We start from the raw sequence: 12,633 nt of genomic DNA, 5'->3' as shown, positions 1-12,633 counted from the left end.
GTTGACAACCACTTGGCGGGTTGGTTAGCACGTCCTTTATGGGTGGAGTGAGTGCACATCCGTTACACAGGTGCATTGTTGCCATCTATTGGTCTGGACTGGACATGGAACAACAGTAGATGATAAGCAAGAGAAAAAAAACAAAACTGTGACGGCTGCGCAGCGGCCGGCGGCCGTCCTGCAGCACCGGCCGTTCTGGTATTCTCCAGAACGGCCAGATGGCCAGTCCGCCCCTGTCCTTTTGCACTATTATATGGTCTAGTATTTAACTTATGATAGGGTTAGTATATAGTATAGTATAGTATTTAACTTAGATAGATAGATAGATAGATAGATAGATAGATAGATAGATAGATAGATAGATAGATAGATAGATAGATAGATAGATAGATAGATAGATAGATAGATAGATAGATAGATAGATAGATAGATAGATAGATAGATAGATTTATTGTCTGCCCCAAAAGGATGGTAATCTATCTATCTATCTATCTATCTATCTATCTATCTATCTATCTATCTATCTATCTATCTATCTATCTATCTATCTATCTATCTATCTATCTATCTATCTATCTATCTATCCCTCCATCCCTCCATCCCTCCCTCCCTCCACCTTGCTGAGGAAGCGGTGTGTGTGTGCGGTCGTGTCCTTGTAGCTCTGCAGTGCGTTCAGTCTGGAGTTCAGCTTCAGGAAGTGATCCACCATGATGCGACCGAACGGGTCCAGAGGACGAATCTGTTCATACAGGACGAAGAGAGACTGGGGGAGGAGCCTCGCTGCCCAGCTGATGACATCATCTGACCTGCAGCACACACACACACACACACACACACACACACACACACACACACACACACACACACACACACACAAACACACACACACACACACAAACACACACACACACACACACACACACACACACACACAAACACACACACACACACACACAAACACACACACACACACACACACACACACAAACACACAAACACACACACACAAACACACACACACACACACACACCTGGTTATCAGTGGATGACGTCTCTGTGTCTGAGGACATTTTCTCAATTTTTAAATATTGTCCTAAATTCACCTTCTTAAAGGACAATTCCAGGCGAATTCAACTCTGGGGTGTATTTACCTATCATTTTAGGTCTAAAAGAATGAATCTGAAGATTTTCAGTTTAATGTCTCCTGTTTAGCGGTAGTTGCATCTGTCCCCGCATCCCCACAGCAGCAATGAATGGGAGTGGATGTAAGTTCCGCTGTTTAGGCTGTTTCCAGCCCTCAAAGCCGCAATTTTTTTCCACAGACAGCGTCAGATGGCTACTCAAACATGCACCGAGAAGTTTATTTACTTCAAGCAAGCCGGCATGTTTGTAAAAGTCGATCTAATTCAAAGTCTTCTCGGCGCATGTTTGAGTAGCCACCTGACGCTGTCTGTGGAAAAAAATGTACACTTCAAGCAAGTAAAGAGTTGATATTCCTGTGTTTATGATACAAGCGGGAGCTCCTACTGCGCCTGAATACACCGCGCACTGCAACTTCGGGCTCGCGCGAGACTCCGGGAGACTTTGAATTAGATCTAGTTTTACTAACATGTCGGCTTGCTTGAAGTAAATAAACTTCTCGGTGCATGTTTGAGTCGCCATCTGACGCTGTCTGTGGAAAAAAATTGCGGCTTTGAGGGCTGGAAACAGCCTAAACAGCGGAACTTACATCCACTCCCATTCATTGCTGCCGTGGGGATGCGGGGACAGATGCAACTACCGTAAAACAGGAGCAATTAAACTGAAAATCTTCAGATTCATTCTTTTAGACCTAAAATGATAGGTAAATACACCCCCGAGTTGAATTCGCCTGGAATTGTCCTTTAACCCTCCTGTTGTCCTCCTAGGTCAAGGAGGGAAGGGAGGACGAAGGGAAGGAAGGAAGGAAAGAAAGAAGGAAGGAAGGAAGGATGAAGGGAAAGAAGGAAGGAGGGAAGGAAGGAAGGAAAGAAAGAAGGAAGGAAGGAAGGACGAAGGGAAAGAAGGAAGGAAGGACGAAGGGAAAGATGGGAGGAAAGAGGAAGGGGAAAAGGAAGGAAAGATAGAAGGAGGGAGGGAACAGATTCGTTCAAGGGAGGAAGAAAAGGGAAGGGAGAAGGGAAAGAAGGAAGAAAGATGGAAGGACAGAACAGATCAGGTCAATTGGATCAAAAGAAGAAGGAAGAAGAAATGACGACAAAGGGAAAGAAGGAAAGGAAAAAGGATTGTGGAAAGGAGGAAGGGAGAAGAGAAGGAAAGGAAAGGAGGAAGGATGGAGGAAGGGAACAGAAGGACGACAGGCGGGTTAAGACACTTACAGATGTAACAACACAATAATGTTTAAGTCTAAATATTCTGAACAATCTCAGCTCTGTGTTTTCTGAGGCCAGTTTTTGTCCTTGAGCTCTGGATGCAAAAATAATTTAGGCCAAATGCTGGAAATTTAAAGTCCACTAGAAATAACGGCCATTTTCATGCTTTTCATGCTTTTAGGCCAGTCCTCTGCAAATGATCAATACTTGTGGGCTATTTCTACGCAATCAATCGTTATTTCTTGGCTATATTTCTCCACATTACGATGAAATTGACCGTTATTTCTAGACTATTTCTAGACATTTTGACGCAATTAATCGTTATTTCTAGACTATTTCTTGACATTATTGACTTGTGTGACAGTGCTTCATATTCTGGATGATAAAGAACTAATCATGTAAACCTGTTACCTCATGTTGTTATCACATTAAAGAGGGTTAGAAAAAAATCATTTTAATGTTTTTGCTTAGAAAAAAAAATCTAAATAACGAAGACTTCACATCACATCACGTGTGTAAAGAAAGTTTTTTTCTCCAAACAAAATATTTACTAAACACACAGAAAACAGAGTATTTCTATCATGTACTATACTACATAGACACACTCAGTGTTTACCGTTGTGTCTCCATGTACGTGAGCACCACCTCAGACAGAACCAGGGTCGGAGCGGACCGGTCCAGACCGGCTGCAGCCAGCGCCTCCTCCAGCTGCTCCTCCTCCCTCAGGTCCACTCCCAGCAGACGGTACCGACCGCTGGACACATGGACCGGGCCTACACACACACACACACACACACACACACCAAACGGATCATTTTATGATTTTTTCTAGTGTTAAAAACCTATTTTTGTGATATTTTATTGTTTCTTTTTATCTTTTCTTATTTTAACCACTTTTATTGAGGCTTTTATTTATTTAATTATTATTATTTCCAACTCATTATATCACTTCAGCTATTCATGTTATTGTTGTAAGTAAGTAAAACTTTATTTATATAGCACCCATCATAGTACGCGTGTTTGTGCATTAGTCTTTTATTTATTTATTCTATTTAAGAATTTATTTATTTTATCGCAAATAAGACGCTCACATGACAAACTACAAAAAGGGAAATAAAGTAAATGAAACAGCATGCAGACAAGGAATACAAATATATATTTAAAAAAAATTATAATAATAATAATGATAAACAGTAAGAAAGCAATTTATAAGATTACCACAATGTTATTTATACATCTTTCATTTACTATGAGTCATTCAATCATTTGTATAAATAAATACAGCCGTACAGTTTACATGATAGAAAATGGTTGAGAAAAAAGAGAAAAGGGGAGTGTAGACTAACCAACCTTTTAAACTAAATCCATTTTTGTTTTTTCTTTCTTCCAATCATTTGTAAAGCACTTTGAATTTTTACTTGTATGAAGCCTTATTGATTGATTGATTGATTGATTGATTGATTGATTGATTGATTGATTGATTGATTGATGAGCTTGTGACGTGACGAACCTGCGGGAGGAGCGAGGGGCGAGTCCAACATCCCCCTCAGTGTGATGTCAGAGGTCATGAGGTCACGCTTACGTCGCGCCACGTCGGGAAAATCCACCTCAAACACCACGACGCCGTCCAGCGCTCCGTCGCCATGGAGACGGAAATACAACGAGTCGAAGCCGGCGCCTAGCGACAGGATCTGGAGACAGAGAGACAGAGAGGGAGAAACATGAGGAAGAGGAGGGGGGGAGGAGAGGAGGAGGAGTAAAGCAAGAGGAGTAGGAAGAGGAGTGGAGAAGGAGGAAGAGGAGGAGGACCAAGAAACAGGAGGAAAAGTAGGGGAGATGGAAGAGTAAAGGAGGTAGAGGAAGAGGAGGAAGAGCAGACAGAAGAGGAGGAGGAGGAGTAAAGGAGGAGGACACCTAGCTGCAGCGTCTCACCTGTCTTCTCTCCTCGGTGACGTGTAGAAACGTCCTGACGCACTGATCCACTGCTCTCCATCGCACGTAGTAACCTCTGCAACAAGGAGACAAACTCACTGCTACGGTGGCTCAGAGGGACAAACTCACTGCTACGGTGGCTCAGAGGGACAAACTCACTGCTACGGAGGCTCGGAGGGACAAACTCACTTCTACGGTGGCTTGGAGGGACAAACTCACTACTACGGTGGTTCGGAGGGACAAACTCACTTCTACGGTGGCTCAGAGGGACAAACTCTACGGTGGCTCGGAGGGACAAACTCACCTCTACGGTGGCTCGGAGGGACAAACTCACTACTACGGTGGCTCAGAGGGACAAACTCACTACTACGGTGGCTCAGAGGGACAAACTCACTACTACGGTGGCTCGGAGGGACAAACTCACTACTACTACGGTGGCTCGGAGGGACAAACTCACTACTACTACGGTGGCTCAGAGGGACAAACTCACTGCTACGGTGGCTCAGAGGGACAAACTCACTACTACGGTGGCTCAGAGGGACAAACTCACTGCTACGGTGGCTCAGAGGGACAAACTCACTACTACGGTGGCTCAGAGGGACAAACTCACTGCTACTACGGTGGCTCAGAGGGACAAACTCACTACTACTACTACGGTGGCTCAGAGGGACAAACTCACTACTACTACGGTGGCTCAGAGGGACAAACTCAGCTGCTGCATCAGACACATCAGACCCATAGATATATATACTGACTAGATGCTGCGTTCCCAGGCAGCTCTATTGAGTGGAATACGTCAACGTGGCGGCCATCTTGGTCAGGGGGAAGCCGTGTCTATTTCCTGCATTAGAGGTCTATCAACCATTAAAATCGCCATAACTCACTGAATATTCAACCGATTTTCAAGCCGCTTGGTTTATTATAAATGTCAGACATACATTTATCATACAACAGCAATTTTGTAGGCTATCTAACATACATTTAGGCTACATACACCCACATGCATAAATACACTGAAATGTGTTCTACAAGGGTCTGACTGCTGTGTAACGCCGCATTATGTAATAATGACGCATTATGTAATAATGTAATAAATCTTCACGTCATTATGTAATAACGCCGCATTTTGTAATAATCTGCCGCATTTTGTAATAAAAATCTTGAACGCAATATGTAATAAACTTTGCCGCATTTTGTAATAAGTTGTTACATTTTGCATCACTTATTACATATTGCGGGTGTTACACTTTTTTATGAAAAAAATGTAATAATTTGGTGCATTATGTAATAAACCACCAAAATGGATGTCTTAATTAGAAAAAAAAGACATTAGGACCATCAGAATAACACTGACTTTAAGCATACCAGCATGCATGAATCATAAATATGAATTAATTTCTAAAACCAGTAGGACGGTCAAATCTAACTATCTATCTATCTATCCCACCGCTCCGCTCTGGGTGCTCCCTGAGGGGCACGCCACCAGATGCGCTTTTCTCCGTGCCGCTCGGCAGGCGCCTCGGCCCCTCAGATGTGTGTGTGTGTGGGTATGTGTATCATGTGTAGCCCGTATGTGTGTGTCGCCTGTGTGAATGTGTGTGTGTTAAATCTCGCTCGCGCTCTGTTAAGATGAATAAACAAATCGCTGCAGAGCACGAGCCTGGCACAGCCTGGATCAGCTGGGCAAATTTTGATAAAATGTTAAATCTGGTGAAAATCAGAGGCAAAATCACTTCCAGCATCATCAGCCCGATGAAATCCCACAGCTCGACCCCCCCCAGCTCGCCCCAGCTGCGGCTCCGGGGGCGGCGATCCCAGCCGCCCCTGCCGCTGCTGGAGCAGAGCTGGACCCGGCCTGGAGCTCCAGTCGGACCGTGGTCCATGTCATCCCTCCACAGACGAACATGACCCGGGCGTATTATTGTCGGTGGACAAGGGGGGAGGGAGAGACGCGGAGCGGTTACCATCCGCGTGGGACCCGCTGTCGGAGGAGACCGCTCTGGTTACATGCTGCTATTCAGACATGCCGCTATTTCGACATTGACTTCTAATTGTCGGAATAGCGGCATTAACATTATTTTTTAAGCGTCCCACTATTCCGACATTTTTTTTTTCATTGTCGGAGTAGCGGCACTTTACTATTTTTCAAACATTCCGCTTTTCCGACATTGATTGATTACGTTATAGTCAGACGTGTCCTTCTGATTTATTTTTATTTTTTCATCTGAGACACTGTTTCTCATACACAAATACATTGGCCTATTAGAGAAGAAAAAACAAACCCTCCAAGTTTAAAAACACACCGGCGGCAGCGCACACTGATCTGCAGCTACTGAGACTGTTATTATTCAGTCACCTGAGTTTATCCTGCTGCTTTACATTGTTTTAACATAGGTAAAAGAAGAAAAAAAAGATTGTCTGGAATAAAGGGGCAGATTACATAAGAGTATTCTTTTTTCTGCTCCCTTTTGTTGAGATTTGGGAGGTTTTTGCCTGATTTATTGCCCGATGCCATGTATCTCGCTTTCTTTCCCCCTCCCTCCGCCCGTTGTCTTCGTTGTCACTTTGTTGTCGCTCCACAGAGCGCACATGGCTAATTAATATGCACGTGCTGACCATATATGGTTGTGTAGGCATTCCGGGGACGGAGGTGTGTTCACGTGCGCAACTGCGCACCATTCTTGGATCCAGTTATCAAAGTTGAGGTGCAGAGTTGTGCACGCACAGTTTGATAGATCTGAAAAAAGGTGTAAATATGTTGGGTGTCTTTTCGCCGTAGGCCTAAGCAAAACATTTAGTAGCAGCAGTTTTACACTGCTAACTTACAGTTTTGATAAATGAGGCCCCAGGCCATAAGCCCAGAGCCCAGACGCTCACAGCTGCAGCTCCGCGGCTCATCCGCGGCGCTGTCCGTGGTGCTGAAGGTGACAGGTTAACTTGACAAACAAACTGCAGCATAGTTCTGTTTGTTTATCATATGTGTCAGTTTTGTTTGCGACTTGATAGTTTAGTTGTTGAGATTAAGAACATCACTCCCTCATCAAACCGGTGATAGACATGCTGAAAAGAAAAGAGAGAGAGAGACGCGCCTGGGTATCGCAGATGTAAAAAAAAAAAAAAAAAAAAAAAAGACGTGTCGGAATAGCGGTATCAAAAAGTGTCGGACTACCGGCATGTCTAGATAGAGGGATGTCGTAATAGCGGGATGTCTAAATAGTGACATGTCGGAATAGCGGGATGTCTGAATAGCGGGCGGACCCCGACCGCTCTGCTCAGCGGGGAGGAGGAGCAGCGTGTATTATTGTTAATGTTTTTTTCTTTCTAATTAAGACATCCATTTTGGTGGTTTATTACATAATGCACCAAATTATTACATTTTTTTCATAAAAAAGTGTAACACCCGCAATATGTAATAAGTGATGCAAAATGTAACAACTTATTACAAAATGCGGCGAAGTTTATTACATATTGCGTTCAAGATTTTTATTACAAAATGCGGCAGATTATTACAAAATGCGGCGTTATTACATAATGACGTGAAGATTTATTACATTATTACATAATGCGTCATTATTACATAATACGGCGTTACATGCTGGGTCAGAAACCCCGGACCAAGATGGCGGCCGTGTTGACATACGCTGAGAAGCAGAAGGCGGCCTCTAGTCAGTATATATATCTATGACATCAGACCCAGCTGGTCACCTGACCTGAACTCACCTGTTGATGAGCGGCGCTCTTCTGGACACTTTACACACAAAGCGCTGCAGGAAGCGGTCAGTGAAGTAACCGTGAGCTGCAGCCGACACCTTACTGACCACACTGCTGTCGTTGGTGCCCTGCACCTGGACACACACACACACACACACACACACACACACACACACACACACACACACACACACACACACACACACACACACACACACACACACACACACACACACAGGATAGTTACGTTACTCACAAATACTGTAGTAATAGTAACAGGTAGAAAGAGGAAATCACTTTATATTCAGTTATTGAGTGTCTAAGCATTAATCTGTTTCATTCATGTTCTTGGTGATAAAGAACTAATTACAACTGCTACATCATCTAAAACTCAACATGTTATCATCACATTCAATAAAAAAGAGAATCTCAATATGGAAAAAATAACTTTTTAATGTTTTTTCTTAGAAAGAAAAAAGACTTAAATGATTATTAAATCATCCATCCATCATCCATGTCTATAGAATTAGTATTTTGATTATTATTCTATTGCTGCTACTACTGACTGTTGTATTTGTTATGATAAAAGGTATAAAAAACAAACAATCAAACTTCATATTGTGTTGTTTGATAAGTTTTAGCCACGTTTGTCAGATGAATGGAGGAGTAAAACAGTTCATATGTCCCTGTGAATGATTGTGAAACAGAAGCAGGTTATATGGAAATAACAAGTAGGCTGAATGAGTAAAGTAGGATCATTTAGTTTGTAAAATAGCCTAAATGTTCAACATGTTCCTCTGAGCTGTTGTAGTGATGGAGTAGCTGCAGCAGCATGTCATGGAAATCCCTACTCTAGTACTTAGTAACGGAGTACTTAGTTACAGTTCCTCGGTACAGTAACGTTACAGTAAGAGTAGCTACATGACGTGTTTTTACCGCGGTGTCTCTTCGCTGCTGCTGCCGCTTCTTCGCGCTGTTCGCGGGCATCGTGTCAGCGGTGAACGGAGCCTCTTAACGGGGCCGCTTCACCGGGAGTCTCTCCGGTCTCAGTCTCTCTCTCTCTCTCTCTCTCTCTCTCTCTCTCCAAAAACACCCACGGACACGGAGCTCCGGTCCACACGGGTCATAACAATTCAAACATCCGTCACGTGGAGGTCGCGTCACTTCCGCCGCTTCGCTCCGCCGCGTCGCGCTCTGCCGCCTCCCGCCGCGCGGAGGACGAAGCTCCCGCCGCTCAGAGCAGAGGCCTCGACTGCTGAGATCAGTGGCTTTTACCTGTAATATTCACTTCACACGTTACACAAATGCTGTGTCACAAACAAAATTAAGGAAGTTTCTTTCAAAATTATACACTCAATTTACCCGGTCAATCAGGCCATCTCTAAATTTAAAAATATTAATATCCACTGTAGCTACTTTTTGTGAACAGGAGGAGGAAAATATTTGTCATCTTTTTTTTGAATGTCGTTATACTCATTTGTTTTGGATAGGACTAGAAAACATGTTTAAATGTTTGACAGGCATCAAGATTAAACTAAAAAAAAGAGAGATATAATTCTTACTTATGATGAAAAAAACCTTAAGGGAAAGGAATTGTTTTTGTTGAATCTTTTTATTTTACAAGGAAAATATTATATCCATAAATGTAAATGGTCATCCAAAAAAACATATTTTTATGAGTTTAAAATAGAAATCAGATATTACATGCAGCTATTACAAAATATGAAAGACAGAAAAGCTATAAAAACCTTGGAATATTATAAATTATTGCAAACAACTATTTAATAATACCTATAATATATAAAATATAATATAGTGTTGGTACCCCGTTCAGTGTATATATGTATATATTTTTTGTTTGTCTGTTCATGGTATGTTTATTGTTTGAATATTTGTATGTTTGTATATATAAATGTTTAATAATGATTAAAAAAAAAAAACTTCACAGGTTACATTTATTATTTCATTTTCAGGTTGGTTTATGTTGGTTTATGTTCAGCTGCAGGTTAATTATCACCATAGTTACGCTGGAAAGTATTATAGGATACAGTTAATAATGTTCAGGAGGATGCACTGATTTGAACACCTGCAGTCCCTCCATCTTCCAAGACCTCTCCCATCTTCTCTTCCTTAAGAACCTTTATTAGAAAGATGGATTCCTTATCATCTGGCAATGTTTATTTTATGTTTTTTTTCCTTTTTTTTTTTTTTTTTTAAATTGTCATTATTTTTATTGTCATTGTCATTTTTGTCTCCTTTTTTCATGATCCCCCTGTCTGCTTTGTCCACCTTTATCTTTCTCTATAATACATAATGTCAACATATGTCTATGTTATGTGCTTAGATAATGCTGTTATGCTCATCTCACCTCAATAAAGCACAAAAAAAAAAAAATCTGTTTTTCCATGGATGTTTTCTAGGAAGCTCCCAGTTCTTCTCCTGTGGGTGTTGTCCCTGCTGCAGTGGATCAGTGTCGCCCCCTGCTGACGCTCCTGACCACATCACAACAACACAACACACACAGGGGAAACACACACATGTTCTTCTGACAAGCGGCGGACTGGAGATCGATATTATCATTAATGTTTTAACTCTTTATGGTTCAGTAGAAATAAACAACAGCAGTAAAAACACCAGTCTGTCTACTCAGATTACACATGTCACCTCCTCCTCCTCCTCCTCCTCCTCCTCCTCCTCCTCCTCCTCCTCCTCCTCCTCCTCTTCCTCCTCCTCCTCCTCCTCCTCCTCCTCCTCCTCCTCTTCCTGTTTAAAGTTTACTTTCACTTTTCACCACGCGGTTGTGTAGCAGTTTATTTCGTCGTGTGAAGGTAAGGTGAACAGTCTGAATGTTTTCCTCGTTAACACCTGTCGTTACCTGAGTTCTCTGCCCTTCAACGTGTCGTTGTGTTGTTGTTGTTGTTGTTGTTGTTGTTGTTGTTGTTGTTGTTGTTGTTGTTGTTGTTGTGTTATTATAATGTTACTGTAGCTGAGTCAGAGCTGTAACTGTAAAGTCTGGACCGACAGAACCGTGTCCTCCATGTTGTGTGGATGTTGTCGGTAGAAGCGCTGGAATAAGAGCAGAAGCAGAGTCAGTGGATGGATTAGTGGATTTGTTCAGTACTATGGTATTAAAGCAGAAGTGAGTGATATATTTGTGTTAATATAATTCTTAAATAGTTCTATCTTCCGACAGCAATCACTTAGGGTGACATCAGGTAAAGTGGGCCATCAGGTAAAATGAGCCAGTTAAGGTTTGAGCCTCCATAGCTTTTCAAGTTTTAACAGGCAATGGCTGTAAATGATTTCAAATTGTTGCTACAACTGTACTTGAAAAAAAACAATTGATTTGAGTGGTCTCTGGTTGCTGTTGTGGGTGGGACAATGCTTTATATCCAGCCTGCTGAGGAGAAGTGTGCGAAAAGTGGCCTGGCAAACAAATTTCACTTGAAACTGATAAGGTTGATAACTCCGTAAAAAAACAGATCTACAATAAAAAATGTGATTTATAATACAAATTGTGATTCCCCCCATTGGATAGAATGCAAAATTCTTGCTAAGCTTACTTATTTTTAATTTAAATGCATTTTTTGTGGGTGGCTCAATTTACTGCGGTCAAGTGAGCCGTCGTTCTTCCTCGCGGAGTCAAGCCAGCCGCACAAACATTTGAACTGCGCCCGTATCATAGAACTTACGGTAAATTCTCCGAGTCCACTGACGAAGCTAACGCTAGTTCAGAACCAAGCGAGATGACTTACGGTTTTCAAAGTAAGACGCGGATAATACAAAGGCAAGGTGTGTGTGTGTGTGTGTGTGTGTGTGTGTGTGTGTGTGTGTGTGTGTGTGTGTGTGTGTGTGTGTTCCCGTGTGTGTGTGTGCGCGCGCGCGCGCGCGTGTGTTCCCGTGTGTGTGTGTGTGTGTGTGTGTGTGTGTGTGTGTGTGTGTGTGTGTGTGTTCCCGTGTACCTACCTAACAGGGCCTTATGAATTTTAAACAGGAAAAGAGCCTTATACTCCATTTTTACTGTGCAGTAACATGACTTTGGCCAATAAGTTCTGGCAATACTTGGTACAGGTGACTTCAGGACCACCCTGGCTACTTCCTTAGTCATTATCAAACAATTTTACTGTATAATTTTGGAGAAATTAAGCCTCAAAGTTGCATCTCAGTTTTTTTTAAACAGGAAAAATGCCTTATACTCCATTTTTACTGTACAATAACATGACTTTGGCCCATAAGTTCTGGCAATACTTGGTACAGGTGACTTCAGGACCACCCTGGCTACTTCCTCAGTCATTATCAAACAATTTTACTGTATAATTTTGGAGAAATTAAGCCTCAAAGTTGCATCTCTAGTTTTTTTTGTTTTTTTCTTTACGGGAAAAGTGCCTCATACTCCATTTTTACTGTACAGTAACATGACTTTGGCCCATAAGTTCTGGCAATACTTGGTACAGGTGACTTCAGGACCACCCTGGCTACTTCCACAGTCATTATCAAACAATTTTACTGTATAATTTTGGAGAAATTAAGCCTCAAAGTTGCATCTCTAGTTTTTTTGTTTTTTTCTTTACGGGAAAAGTGCCTCATACTCCATTTTTACTGTACAGTAACATGACTTTGGCCCATAAGTTCTGGCAAT

At 42.1% G+C, this 12,633-nt stretch overlaps 2 protein-coding genes across 2 annotated transcripts in view; one reads left to right on the top strand and one right to left on the bottom strand.

The window, feature by feature from the left end:
- Window positions 1–9,056, bottom strand: part of LOC311004883 (tRNA wybutosine-synthesizing protein 4-like) — a 196,513-nt gene extending 187,457 nt beyond the window's left edge. The window contains exons 1-6 of the mRNA XM_083997074.1: window positions 8,931–9,056; window positions 8,004–8,128; window positions 4,284–4,359; window positions 3,862–4,042; window positions 2,968–3,124; window positions 617–806 (exon numbers count right to left, since the gene is read on the bottom strand). Of these exons, the coding sequence (XP_083853200.1) occupies window positions 617–806; window positions 2,968–3,124; window positions 3,862–4,042; window positions 4,284–4,359; window positions 8,004–8,128; window positions 8,931–8,981 (780 nt within the window). The 5' untranslated portion in view covers window positions 8,982–9,056. The remainder of the gene's footprint in view (window positions 1–616; window positions 807–2,967; window positions 3,125–3,861; window positions 4,043–4,283; window positions 4,360–8,003; window positions 8,129–8,930) is intronic.
- LOC311004857 (uncharacterized protein) overlaps window positions 1–12,633 on the top strand; it is a 340,983-nt gene that overhangs the window by 162,666 nt on the left and 165,684 nt on the right. The window lies entirely within an intron of this gene.

Source organism: Trachurus trachurus (assembly GCF_905171665.1).
Source record: "Trachurus trachurus genome assembly, chromosome: 21".
Lineage (NCBI taxonomy): Eukaryota > Metazoa > Chordata > Actinopteri > Carangiformes > Carangidae > Trachurus > Trachurus trachurus.
The sequence above is the reverse complement of the archived record's forward strand: the minus strand, read 5'-3'. Positions and strand labels throughout refer to the sequence as shown.